Source organism: Pleurodeles waltl, chromosome 8 (assembly GCF_031143425.1).
Source record: "Pleurodeles waltl isolate 20211129_DDA chromosome 8, aPleWal1.hap1.20221129, whole genome shotgun sequence".
In the NCBI taxonomy this organism is placed as follows: Eukaryota; Metazoa; Chordata; class Amphibia; order Caudata; family Salamandridae; genus Pleurodeles; species Pleurodeles waltl.
Window position 1 is genome coordinate 314,177,700 of NC_090447.1, and position 14,486 is coordinate 314,192,185.

The 14,486-nt window shown below is 42.8% G+C and overlaps 1 protein-coding gene across 6 annotated transcripts in view; it reads right to left on the bottom strand.

The window, feature by feature from the left end:
• The window catches only part of DCAF6 (DDB1 and CUL4 associated factor 6), a 622,202-nt gene that overhangs the window by 108,247 nt on the left and 499,469 nt on the right, over positions 1-14,486 (bottom strand). For 3 of the 6 annotated variants that reach the window (XM_069204155.1, XM_069204152.1, XM_069204158.1), the window contains one exon: positions 5,449-5,490. The exons of the other annotated variants lie outside the window; for them this stretch is intronic. In XM_069204155.1, coding sequence (XP_069060256.1) covers positions 5,449-5,490 — 42 coding nt within the window. The remainder of the gene's footprint in view (positions 1-5,448; positions 5,491-14,486) is intronic. 6 annotated transcript variants of the gene reach the window in all.

A 14,486-nucleotide genomic window follows, 5' to 3' on the forward strand; every position in this document is an offset into this window, starting at 1 on the left:
CTGTCTCCGCTAACACTACACTACCATCTGTCTCCTAGAAAGTGGAATTGGATATTGACAAAATGCCAGTAGGAACTTTGGATTGTGTGCTATTCAAGTTTTACATTCCCATCTAAACATAAGCAGAAAAACAAACAAGCTTTCCTGGTCATATTTGGGTCATGAGCTACCTAAATTTCGAGATACCAGCTAACCCTATACAGGGAAACAAATCAGCTTTCCTGTTCCAATAACCTTTAATTGCAACTATGAAGACATTTGATCTCACCATGCTATAATTTTGTTATCCAAAATATTGCTTCATTTTAATTGGCATATAGTACATTTTACCTACTGATCATTATTAGGCAGTGGTGTCAAAAAGTATATTATGCTATAATGTTTTGATAGGAACATTACAGTGATAGCACTGTCTCTGCAATCATCTACTTATCATAAACAGCATAAATTGTGTATTACTTGGGTGGGCCCAATGAAGCAAATGTAGTTCTCATTTGCTATCCTGTTGCTTTACTGACTTCTGTGATTTTAGAGCTGTTGGTCAGATTTTTATCTTAAAGTGGTATGTTTATCTTAAAGTGGTATTAAAGTGTTGCTTGCTTATAGCGAACAAGAACTCTGGGTGGTCATTTAGAACTACTGCAATGGTTAAATAGGATTTAATCTCAGCCTTCCCAAAGTCTCCTTTGATCTAGGCCTTGAACGATCCACTAGGCAAACCTGGAGTGTCAAGGTAATTTGGGAAGGCCAAACTTGCATCTTGAAACAGTGCACCAAGTGTCCTGATTTTGAGACAGAGGCTGCAGTGTCACATCTGATATCGCAGTGATAAACTATGGCAAGCAACCACATGATTGGGCACCCAATTCATGATCACTGCTGTTCCAACTGTAATAGCTGATACATTCAGTGTCAAGAACATTTTTGACATTATCATAAGATGTGCATATCTATAGACTGTCTGGAAAGGTGAATAATGTAGAGGACATATACTTTTGAACTCCTACTGTTCACAAACTTCCCATAATAACTTTAAGTAGCGTCCAAGTAGTTAGTTTCTTTTTCATGGCACAAAGCACTAGCTCAATGTATAAATTTGATGAGCGTTTATTAAAGCCAACTGCTTCTTTGAACAAATCTTCAAAGAAAACTTCCCCATTTTGTCTTGAGGCGTTCCAACACCATCGCTTTTTGTAAACGTCAGTGCGAAGTACTGGGCGGGACAGGTATGCCCCACTGTGCCACTGGAACCACGCTATACGCAAATGATGAGCCTTAGGAAACAAAAAAAAAAAACTGCCAAAGACCACTTATGCTCCAGTTCAGGAAGGACCTGGCCTGGAAGTTCGTGTTGAACTGATCCTACTGAAGCAGGATCAAGACTAATTTGCATATGGTTAGGTCCAAAATGAGGTGGCATGGTGTGCAAAAAAACTATAGATTGGAATGTGGTCCAGAGTAATTACCAGTGGCTGAAACTAACTGAGGCATTCCATCCATCACTTCTTTGTAAACTTAAATGTTACACACTACGTGGGACGGGTACACCCAGAGATGGGTCGGGTGCACACTGTGTCACTGGAACCGAGCTGCACCTGATTGATGAACCTTAAGAAGTGAGACGAATATTTGGTTGCTTGTGTTCTGGTTCAGGGAGAAACAGGCCAGACAGTTCGAGCTGGAGTGTTCCTACTGGAGCAGTGTCATGACTGACTTGCATATTGCTGGGTCCAAATTGAGATGGCGTGGCGTGCAAAATAACAATGGACTGGAATGCAACCCTTGGCTGAGATTAATTCAAGTATTCCATCCATCTCATGTTTGTATACTTCAGAGTTACAAATGAGAGAAAGTCCAGCTTGTCAACTCTCCACACAGGTAACACACCTCATGTCCAAACCACGTTTGTTCCTCCACAGGTACAAAAAAGGTGGGGATTTGATGCCACTTTTGCATAAACCACAGGCTGGTGCGTGAGGCTGATTTCTGGGCATTGCCTAACCAATGGCCACAATGTTCCCAAATGCAACACCTCCCTCTTCCACTGCATATTTTTTATCTTACTGCAAACTATCCCACACTGCACTATTCTTAATGAAATTCAACATGGTAGAACACGTCTTCCCCTGGATGGGGCTGTTATCCAATCAGGGGGGGGTCTAGGGAAATGAGCAGTCCTCCTCCCCAGCCAGAACAAACTGGTCGGGCCCATCTCGTTCTCTGACTAGCATGGTGCCAGGAGGCTACAATGTGTCCTGAGATCAAAAGGCCTCTCTTTTCCAGGTCTTGCTTTGTACCCAAATATGAAAAGGCAGGTCTCATCCTGGTCCCTTTCAAGTTAATGAAGTTCCTGAATCATCCTCCACTGCCTTTCCTGAGCTGAGATGGGTTTCATACATCAAACCCTGATCTTCCTACCAAAAGTCACAATCCATTGCTCCTGCTCTGGGAGCAGTTTTCACACTTCATTAATGCAAAGCAGTGACGCAGCAGCTGCTTGCAATCAGGCCTCCAGATAGATTAGAGCATAGGAGGACATGGTGACAGGGCACATGGAAACCCGGACGATGGAGAACAGGGAATAACATCACCATAATTACAACTCCCAGAGTCACACAAGCAGCCCCAGCTATAGGTAGGATGCTCCCGACAGGTACATTTCCGGGTTGTTAGTGGCAGACAGTATATAGGTTCTTACAAGTACAGGGGCAAGGGGCATAGACTGTTGAGGCTTTCTCGACACTCGCTCCCCTACCTTTATTTTTTTCCTCTTTGTTTTCTCAGTCTCCATGTATTTCCCCCTTCTGTGACATTCCTGTATCCTGCATTGTGACCTTTGTAAGTCAGTTATCCTCTCTCTATAGGTTTCTTCTTTCCTGGTGCTTTAGTGGCATTCCATCCTATTTTGAGTTCCTGAGCAGAACTCTCTGTACACATGAGAACTAGTTACAGCTTATCTCCTGCTTGTACAGAGTAAGCTCATATGTGCATCCTCTGAGTACATGTTATAATTCCCCTTTGGAGTGATCCCTTCCCTTGTGTGGTACTCTCGCCTACAGGTGGATAGATACCTAGTCTGCTCTCACTTCTGATCGGAGGCCTTGTGCTGTATGTGATTCAGTCTGGATATCCGAATATACTGACAACTAACCTGCAGGAGCACCTCTCTGCTTCCCCCTCCTAACCCCCCCCCCCATCCTCCCAACCGCTTGGTCCTCTTCAGCATTGTTGATACCTTACCAGTGGGGTAGGCAGACTCCTAAGGCAGAGAAGAAGGGATTGGTATAAATCTCCACACACCAGAGCTCCAAGGTTGTGACACTAGCAGGCTAATACGAATTGTCCTACTTGGGCATTAGGTAGACAAAGTCTAACACTTACATGTTAAAAGTCAGCTTTCCTTATTATTAATAAAAAAATCTAACTTCAGTATTGAATTGGATTTTTAAAACAGTAGATGAATAATTTATGCAGCTTATCCCAATCTAATGTTGGCAAAATAGTATTTTAATCACATTTTAGTTTTTCTCATACTATCAGCTATAGTCCTTTACAGAAAAAATAGCTTTTGGGGGCATGTCACAGTAAGAACATGCCAATATAACATTCTTATATGCTACACTTTTAAATACTAGGCACCTGGACCTTGTGGATTACAAGACCCACTTAGAGGGAGACTGACTTAGGGCCTGACTTATTTGTTCGCAGAAATGGTCCTCTGTCGTAACGCAGAACCCATTCCGCCAACCTGAAGGTTTGCCTGCCTCATTTAGTGTCAGACAGACTTCCATTCTATAGGCGGTGGAGACTACTACATCTCTGCTGCCTACACACACCTCCGATGGTCCAACTGAATCAGGGCCATCAGAGGTTTGGGCATGTGTCTGCCTGCTGTACTTATATTGGACAGGCACCTGGGAAGTTTTCACTTCCATGAAAAAAGTGGCAGTAAGGGGCAGTGAAAACTTTAAAATGACCTCATGCCATGAAATAACGCTCACATGGCGATGGAGCCATTGTTGTTTATATATTCAAAAACAAAGTCCCGCATAGGGATTTTGTTTTTGAAAATAAAAAAAGTTATGTTTAATGTACAGCTCAATCATATTGACAGAGCCATCCATCAAACTTACAATGCATTTTCAAGAACCGCCATGATGCCAGTTCCTGGAAATGCTACTGATGTCCTTAAGGGCGGGGGGCATCTTTAAATACGGCAGGCTGAGTACCCTCGCCATGGCAGGATTAAAGTACTCAACCACTGCAACGGTATTTACTCTGTCCGCCAACAACAAAGTCTGCCCCTTAATATTGAAAAGAGAGCGTTTCTTCCTGTCAGAAAGGGTTATTTTGACAGGTTAGCCTGAAGCTACAGCTGTTAGGTTACACAAGGAGGCATGGAACGATGTTTATCCTAGTCAGACTAGTGGATGGACCAATAGGTGCTAGTCCCCAGGAGACATTTCCATTTTCATTCAATTTTTATATTTTCCTGCACCATATACTATGGCCTTGATGAAAAGTTCAATATTCCATTGGGTATTAGCAAATGTTACCATGTTTTAGGGATCAGAGCACATACACTAGGGACAGGACAAGTGCTCAGTGGACAGGATTTAAAAAAAGAGCAATACAATTCAGTAAAAAAGACACAGAGGATCACACAAAAAGAAGGATTTTCGGACAAGTACTGCAAGTTTGTTTTCTGAATCCTTAGAAGCACACCAAGGTACAACAATAGAAAAATATGGTAAAATAGCAGAAAAACATACCTCACGTATCCCATGTAAGCTAATTTTAAGAGGTGGATGCATGTATGCAAATTTGGAAGCAGCGCCACAATAAATTCAGAGACACAGTTTAACAGAGTAAGAAGTCTTTCACTACTACAGTTTACTCAATTGGAGCTTACGCTGTGCCAGCCTACAATCCGATAAAAACAATATGAATGGATTGAATTAAAATGCATTTAATTGTATTCCCTCCTTCAATAGAGCAGCAAATTAAATATTGTAGTATTCTTTCTTCCCAGCGCTTCGATGCTCTTTGAGTAGGAACGCGCTTTATAAATCTCAAATTACATTACATTACAAATTAAATATTGTAGTATTTGTTGTCACTGGGTAATTTAAGGCTACACTGATAATTCATTTCATTATTTACACTTCAATTTTAAATTTAAGACTACATCAGGCAATTGGCAAATAATTTACTTGCAGTTCTCATATATGTTAATATGTTAATTTAGTACACACACATACACACAACTATGCTGAAGTCTATTCCCATGCAATTCATGCATCACTCAAAATTCAATAGGCATCAAATATGAGTTTACCCTCTCAAAATTAGCCAGGGTTTAGGTGACAAAAACGGTTAATTTGAAAGCCTGTTAAATGAAACACCAACCTTGCAAATTCATACAAAGGAAGGAGAGTACGCAATTACCTCATTAATCTATCACTTACTGATGTTCCTCTGATATTAAATCTAGTGAAAGGAACATAATGATCAAAGTCACTTAAAATTATTTTGGTAGGATGGATGCTAATACCACTTTATTCAGAGCAATATTTAAAATCAGCTTGTTTTGAAAAGTCCTACTTTGTACGAATTAAATAACACAATTTCTCAACTGTTTGTACATAAACTAAAATACCAACACTATGCACGTTGTGGTTTACACTTTTCATTCTGAATGAAGTCAAAGCAGTAGGGGCGACTACGTACATTTCAATTGTCATTCTCACTATAAGAAAACAGTACATAGGGGCAGCAAGAAAAGTGTGCAAAGTATGAAATCTAAAGCCAACCAGAGTCAAACAGTTAAAAAAATAAAGAAAATAACGAGTTACTTACCTTGGTAACGCTCTTTATGGTGGATACTCTATCTAACTGCAAGTTCCTTACATTTAGAATATTTCCCAGGTGCCAAAATGGATCTAGAAGTTTTCACAGCAGTGATCCAGCATGTCCCTATGTGGCATCTTGCGGCTCTGTGTTGATCTCGTTCTGCCAGCAAGTGCCTTGATAGACACACCACACCTGTGACTTGAAATCACTTTCTTCATTGACTCTTTACACACCCTCGTACGCAGAGCACTAAACAACCAACAGTACAATTCTACAGATCTCTAATCTGGGACCGTTTTAGATGGTAAAAAAACACCTCTCCACAGAGTGGGGAGGTGGGAGGGCAGTGAAGATTTTGTGGTTAGACAGAGTATCCACAAGAAGGAGCGTTATTGAAGGTAAGTAATTTGAATCTTCTAATGGATATTTCTAACTGCAGATTTCTCACCATTAGAGGAGATACCAAAGCAGTACCTCCAAAGATTGAGGGTCTGTGTAGCAGGGGTTCAGACAAAAACTCCTGCAGGATCGAAAGGGCAAAATGGCCTTCCTGTTTGACCTGGTTGCCAAGGCAGTAGTGATTTGTGAATGTGTGCACTAACACCCATGTCACGGCCCGGCACATATCAGAATAGGAACCCTGAGTGACAACACATTATTAGCACACTTGGCCCTGGTGGAATGAGCCCTCAGTCATTCAGAGGCTGGTTTCAGGCCAATGTATACAGGCATTAACGCAGAGTTATATCCACTTCAACAGGGTGCTTTTCTGCACCACCTTATCCCACTCCACCCTGCTTGTTGCAGCACCAAATGGTGGTGGTGTTGTCCATAAGACCCTGCAAATTCCTTCTCTTGATGGGTGGCAACAAAGCCTTACACTCCAGGTAGATTGCCTACAGGTCCAACAGATTTATGTGGAGCTGGGTTGCACCGGAGTCCAGAGTCTTCTGATCTCCACCTCTCCCAGATGACCTGCCTAACCCTGGAATACATCCCTCACCACTGTCAGCCCCTGGGAAGGGAAGGAAGAGGGGTCTGCTGCTGATCAAATTGCAGATGAGCAGCCATCACTGCAGATCCTGTGCAGTCTTCTCTGAAACCTGAATGACATCAAACAGGCTTCTATGGTGCTGGGCTCTCTGAGACTTCAGACACCACATCAGAGCCTGCAAATGCCACCTGGTGTGTGGGATGGATGAGACCATCATGCTACGAAGTCTCAAGGCTGCTCTCACCAGGATCTGTAACTAAGGCTCTAATAGTGGGATTGTAGCCCAAATATGCTGGACATGTTGCGAGGGATGAAAGGCCTGAAACAGCACAGTGTCCTGAAGAGCCCCTATAAATGGAAGGCTCTGCAAAGGAGACAGGTGTGACTTCAGCTCATTGTACGAGAACCCCAAATATTTCAGGTTTGTCGTCGTATGGGGGTGATCTTCGACTGACTGTGCTGATCCCACCTTGGTATGTTATGCTATGGGATGGGATGTTATTGGCGTTTCCACAACATGCTAATCACCCATGAGGGCATCCAGGTGCTCAGTCGAATGTGTGTGAGACCAGCCCTAGACAACTTACTACAAAAGCCAGGTCCTGAACTTCTTATGAAATTCAAAAAGACAGGAGGAGGCTTTGATGTGTTGTGGAAGGTCATTACATGCTTTTAAGTCCAGGTCCCAGAAGGCACAGCCCCCTGCTCTGCTTCCGTGCATGCTAGTGAGAGACCGGCCAAGTGGAGGTGTCTGGAGTGGTTTGTTTAAGAAAATGCAGCTGTTCAGGTAGGCAGGACCTGTGTTGTGGAATGCTTGGTTGCCACCGGAGTCCAGAGTCTTCTGATCTCCACCTCTCCCAGATGACCTGCCTAACCCTGGAATACATCCCTCACCACTGTCAGCCCCTGGGAAGGGAAGGAAGAGGGGTCTGCTGCTGATCAAATTGCGGATGAGCAGCCATCACTGCAGATCCTGTGCAGTCTTCTCTGAAACCTGAATGACATCAAACAGGCTTCTATGGTGCTGGGCTCTCTGAGACTTCAGACACCACATCAGAGCCTGCAAATGCCACCCGGTGTGTGGGATGGATGAGACCATCATGCTACGAAGTCTCAAGGCTGCTCTCACCAGGATCTGTAACTAAGGCTCTAATAGGGGGATTGTAGCCCAAATATGCTGGACATGTTGCGAGGGATGAAAGGCCTGAAACAGCACAGTGTCCTGAAGAGCCCCTATAAATGGAAGGCTCTGCAAAGGAGACAGGTGTGACTTCAGCTCATTGTACGAGAACCCCAAATATTTCAGGTTTGTCGTCGTATGGGGGTGATCTTCGACTGACTGTGCTGATCCCACCTTGGTATGTTATGCTATGGGATGTTATTGGCGTTTCCACAACATTCTAATCACCCATGAGGGCATCCAGGTGCTCAGTCGAATGTGTGTGAGACCAGCCATAGACAACTTACTACAAAAGCCAGGTCCTGAACTTCATACGAAATTCAAAAAGACAGGAGGAGGCTTTGATGTGTTGTGGAAGGTCATTACATGCTTTTAAGTCCAGGTCCCAGAAGGCACAGCCCCCTGCTCTGCTTCCGTGCATGCTAGTGAGAGACCGGCCAAGTGGAGGTGTCTGGAGTGGTTTGTTTAAGAGAATGCAGCTGTTCAGGTAGGCAGGACCTGTGTTGTGGAATGCTTTATAGGTGTAGGTGAGGAGTGTGAAGTGTGTCGTCTTCTTGTGAGCTGGTTGGTTATCCCTGAGTACAGCATGCTGCTATCGTCTAGTTCGCTGGCGATTGAGGACTTGGGTGATCATTTTCCTGGTGTTGTCTGGTAGCCACTTGAAGATCTTCTACAGCATTCTGAGGGTGCTGAAGCAGGACGAGACCACTGTGGTGACTTGTGGGGTCATGTCCAATTTATTGCCTATGATGCTCGCGAGAAAGGTTGGAGGAGGGAGGGTGGTCCCAAGGTCTGTGGGCCAGAAGGTAGAGTCCCTTAGTGAGGTATTTTTCTTAAAAAATCATCACTTTGGTCTTGTCTGAGTTCAGTTTGAGGCAACTGGATTTCAACCAGGTAGCCACGTCTGTCATGCATGTGGTAAACTTGTTTCTGGTGTTGGACGTTTTGTCCAAGAGGGACAGCATCAGTTGCATGTCATCAGTTTAAGTGAGGATGTTTGAGTTGTGAGCTCGTATGACCTTGGCCACTGGGGTAATGCAGATGTTGAAGAGCAACTGGTTATGCGAAAAGCCCTGTGGGACCTCACAGATTAGATCTAGTGCTTCAGAGGAGTAGAGGAGCATGTTGCCCATTTTGGGTTCTTCCAGTAAGGAGTAGTAGATCCATTCAAGGGAGTGTCCCAATATGCCTAGTTTGTTGGCTTAGAATGGGATTTTATACTAACCAGAATATAAAAAAGCTAAGTTTTATTACAACATTGGAATGTTGAGAGCTCCACTGAAGACAAAGGAGTATATCTGGGCTTATAATGGCTGATATAAGCCTGGAGCTCCAGTCTTCCAATGTTTGTCTTCATGTTTCTCCCTTTTTAATTTAGAATATTCTATCCTTAGGTTCCTTTCAACTACTACCCTAATACTTCTGTGACATGTGCTCCAGCCTTTTTTTATCCATTTGCAATGGATCCTCCATTCAGGTTGAGTCCTCATTTTGCACCTTAGGCAGCAGGGAGTTGGTTTGTTTTGAGCACCGTACTGTTGTCTTATTGATGGTTTGGTTCTAATCATACCTATATTTTCCTGTGGACTGCCACATATTGTATTTAGTATGTGCAGTCGTATCTAATCACTACTACCAATGAAATAGTGAGTCTGTAAGTTACCAGGCAGGATGGTGCATGCATCTAGTCTTGTCATATTTGTCATACTTTCTGAAAACCTGCACCATCTGACATTTATGAGGCAGTGAGCACACCTTTAGAGCTTAACCCCTCAAATAATGCTTTTTGGCGACGCCGTCCTGCACCTGGAAATACTGCTGTAGAAAATAGGATGAACACACAATGCTGTTCTCTACTGGGAGGCGTATAATTATATCCCAGAATTCTGATGTGGATCTACGGCAGGGGACATGGTACACTTGAATGGATTTTTTTTTTTAGATCAAGGCCATGAAAACCATTTTGGCCAATTCTATTCTTGTCACAAGTCTTTTGTGGACATGTACGTTGCCGTTCTTGTCTGCTAACACTATTTTCATATTCACACTCAAATTCTGGGGATACTCCTGAATACTCAACCTTCAATTTTACGCGGGCTATGTGGTCTACATTATATTCTGCTTTAGATTTGAGCAGCTAATAACTATTACTGAGGACGTCATAGCTGTCTAGTTGGTTTAAAAAATGTACTCTTCTTTCAACAATTTAGATCCCTTCCCAGTTTAGAGGCTACACTTATTGTTATGACAAATGAACACTTAGGAACCATGGGCTACACCAACATTGGATTGTATAAGCCATCTGATACCCAGCAAAGTAGGTTTTAGGTCATCATCCTCGTGTTTATGAGGCCGAAATCAGGAACCTGCAAAAGCCATGTAAATTACACAGCAATACAGGGTACTTCAATTATACTACATACATTAGACACTATACTACAAATTATTAAAACAATCAGTAAAGGGTCTACGTGGAAGGTAAGAAACTGAGGTTGCTGTGAAAATGTAAACTCTGAAGGGTACTTTTGACACAAAACAATCTTAAGACGTGCCTGTTTCTGCTGCAATCAATGTATATAGATTTTTTAATACAATTTAGTCACCTGCAGTATGAGCTGTGGAGGTCAGTAAGCCATAGATATTGTACATACAAAATAAACCGACCGAGCAAAAAAAATGTCAAGTTTAGGGAAACCCAATGACCCATCAGCTTTATCTATTCAGTTGTATCTATTGGTTTGCTCTAATAGAGGATACAGAGCTATATTAACATGATCCCTGCTATACAATTGTCGCATATGGAGACTTTGAATGAACTTCCAAAGGTGCAAAGTGAAACCAGTAACAAGCTTTTCAAATAAATACACTATCCATTAATTTCAAACATGATCATTTTAGTTTTAAAATGATCGATAAAACAATGGTTTTTTTTTTATTTCACATATAAGCAAGAAGTACCTCCCCTCTAGTAAAGTACTTGTGCTTTAATATTTATAGTTCAATCTCATAGTTCCTCTCTAGTTTCTCATTTTTGTAACGATATGTAAGACAATCACCTGTCTCTGCCATGTCTAAGTGGACTAGTGTTTAGAATTTGTTGACTCTTCTCTCTTTACTTATTATGCCACGAGTGGACTCATGACGTCCTGCCATGTTTTGCGCAGTAATTCCCTCGCAAAAGACCATGCCTATTATAACAAGTATACAACGTTGAAGTGTGGAATGACATCTCTGGCAACAGTGATCCACAGGGAATTTAATAGGTCTGTGCTGTAAAAATCCAGTGCCCGAATCTTAACATATTCCATATTGTTTAGAAAAATGCTAACTCTGAATACTACACCCAGAGTTATAAAGTTAATATCTATAGATTTGGTTTGTTAACCAACATTTGCACAGCGTGCATCAGGCTACTATGAAATATAGAGCTATACTTACTTATGCCTACTACCCCTCCTGGGGTATAGGCCATGAGCAGGAACTCTCCATCTACCCCTATTCTGAGCTTTCCTTGAAATCGGACTAAAGGTGTAAGCCATCTCCTTGAAATCAGCCTCAAGACTTCTGCGCCAGGTGTTTCTTGGCCTTCCTCATTTCCTTTTACCTTCAGGGTTTCAAGTCAGAGCTTTGCTGGTGCTGTTTGATGTGGGCTTGTGGACAGTGTGACCTATTCAGTCTCGGCATTTTTTGATGATTCTTTCATGAGCAGGGAGTTGGAAAGTCTGCTGCCATCAGTCGTTGTTGCTGATAGTGTTTGGCCAGCGGATTTGGAGGATTTTCCTGAGACAGGTGATGATGAAAGTCTGGACTTTGTTGGTGGTGATCACTGTTATCCTCCAAGTTTCTGCTCTATACAGATGGACCGATTTTTACGTTGGAGTTAAAAAGCCAGACCCTGGTTAGGTACTTAGAGCTCCAGATCTTCCCTGGTTGAGTGAAGGCAGCGCTTGCTTTGCCGATTCTTGCTCTGATGTCGGAGTTGCTGCCCTGCGTATCTATTACACGGCCCAGGGAGTTGAAGGCCTCAACCTCTTCCAGTGCATTGCCTGCAAGAGTGACTGCTAGTTGTGTTAGCCTTCAGGATCTTGTTTTTCCCTTGGGGATGTTGAGGCCAAGTTGTGCTGATGTGGCTGCCACATTGGCAGTCTTCTATTGCATCTGCAGATGGATATGGGAGAATAGGGCCAGGTCATCTACAAGTCCAGGTCATTGAGCTGCGTCCAATGTGTCCACTGGATTCTATTTCTTTTCCTTGCTATGGAGGCCTTCATGATCTAGTCTATGGCCAGCAGGAAGAGAAAAGCAAGAGAAAACAACCCTGGTGGACTCCAGCCCTCACTTGGAAGGATTCAGTGAGTTTTCCTCTATGGACTATCTTGCAAGCCATTCCCTCGTAAGAGTTCCTGATTATTCCTAGGAGTATATCTGGCACACCATAGTGATGGAGGAGTATCCAAAGGGTCTCTTTGTACATGCTCTGTTATAGTTGATAAAGTTGACAAAGATGGGGAGTTCCATTCCACTGACTGCCCAATGATGATGCACAGTGTTGCAATCTGGTCTGTGCAGGATCTATCTTTGCGGAAGCCAGGTTTCTGGTTTCGCAACTGAGCACTGACTTGTTTGTTCACTCTGTTCAGGATGACTCTGTTGAACACTTTGCATACGGTTGATAGAAGAGTTATCCATCTATAGTTTGCGCAGTTACTCAGGTACCTTTGTTGGGGATCTTTATAAGATATCCCTCATTCCAGTCTGATGGCACCTTTTCCTCTTCCCGGATCCATCCAAACAATTGGTAGAGCATGTTTACTGACATTTCAACTTCTGCCTTCAGTATGTCTGCTGGAATGTTGTTAAATCCTGCTGCCTTCCCATTTCTCAGATGTTAGATGGCTTTCCGTATTTCTTCATTCGTTGGCCTGCTGCAGTCACCTGGCAAGTCCTTGTCAGCTGGCTGTATGTCTGGTAAAGTCCACCCAACTTCATTGCAGGCCTTCATTACCCATAACTGTCTTCCCAGCTTTGTCCTTAATAAGTATTTCTGGTTTGCTGTACCTGCCAGAGAGTTTCCTTTTTCAGTCAGAGTTTTTTCAAGTTTCCATGGCTTGCTGCTTCCTGGGCTTCTGAGGCAAAATCATTGCTGAATCTTCGCTTTTCTCCTCTTAAGATTCTCTTTCCTTTCTTGTTGGTTTTGGTGTATTCGCCTTGAGCTTTTGCTTTTTCTGCTTTTGTTCGGCTAGTGTTCACTGCAGCTTTCTTTTCCTTTCTCTCTAGGATTTTGTGAAGCATCTCCATGGAGATCCATTCCTTATACTGGTGTTTCTTGGGACCCAGTACCTGCTGGCAGGCGGATGTTATTGTTTCTTTGATCTTTTCTCACTGACTTTCTACTGGGACTTTTTGTTCTCTAGTTCTTGCAGGACTTGAAACTTATTACTGAGGGTGACTGAGTATTCACTCCATTTATGTGAATCTTTGAAGAGGGTGGTGTTGTATCACTGGCATTGGGATGTTGGTTCCAGCTATGCTTTCTTCAGCTTTAACCTGGCCATGACAAGGTGATGGACTGATGCCACGTCTGCTCCTCTCATCTCTAGGACGTCTTGGCAACGAAGAAATGGTTGATCTCCGTCAAATGGTCTGGTGACACCTACGTTGCCTTGTGTATTCTTTTATGTGGGAATACACTACCGCCTATCACCAGACTGTTCAGGGCACAGAGATATGTGAGCTATATTTAATATACTTTAACCATTTAAAAAACGTAAAAAAGGGGACAGTAAAGCAACCATGTCCAGTGAAAGCACATTAGCATGAATGAAATAATCATAAAAATATATATAATTAGAAATTACTTCTCAATCCAAATGCTGATTCTCAGCACATGCTTTCACAGAGTTCCAGCAGTGTGCCACATGTGCATGAAAACCCCTACCCTTTGCACAGCCTGGACCTTGGCTGAACCTCAACTGATGTTCTACTATGGGGGTCTTCAACATATCATTATTCTGTGTGTTTATGCAGACCCAGCCCTGTCCAGACTTCCTTCACACAGTTATGGTTAAATTGGTTGGCCTCCTGGCTGACAGCCCTGAATAACTGTTCATTATCAAGAGAATCGCTTTATAAGGCAGACATTTCCTTAGCATAACTACATAGCTATTATTGGGAGTTGTATGTAGGGGTTCTCAACAACTGTGATTATTATCCTCTGGAGGGATCGTCATCCATCTTGCTAGACTAACTAAGGGAGACAAAACTTACCTGTAGTTTCCATATCAAGCTAGGGGTGTCAAAATGTTCCAGTACGCAACAGCTACATTTATTCGAAGATGGCTTTGAAAGGAAAGCAATAGCAGAGTAGAACTGTGAAGAACACTTCGGTACGGTTCATTATGTAGTATGCTTGCTAGGATAAAGGTCTTGGGATACAGGGCATGTTATTTCCTCAGTCGG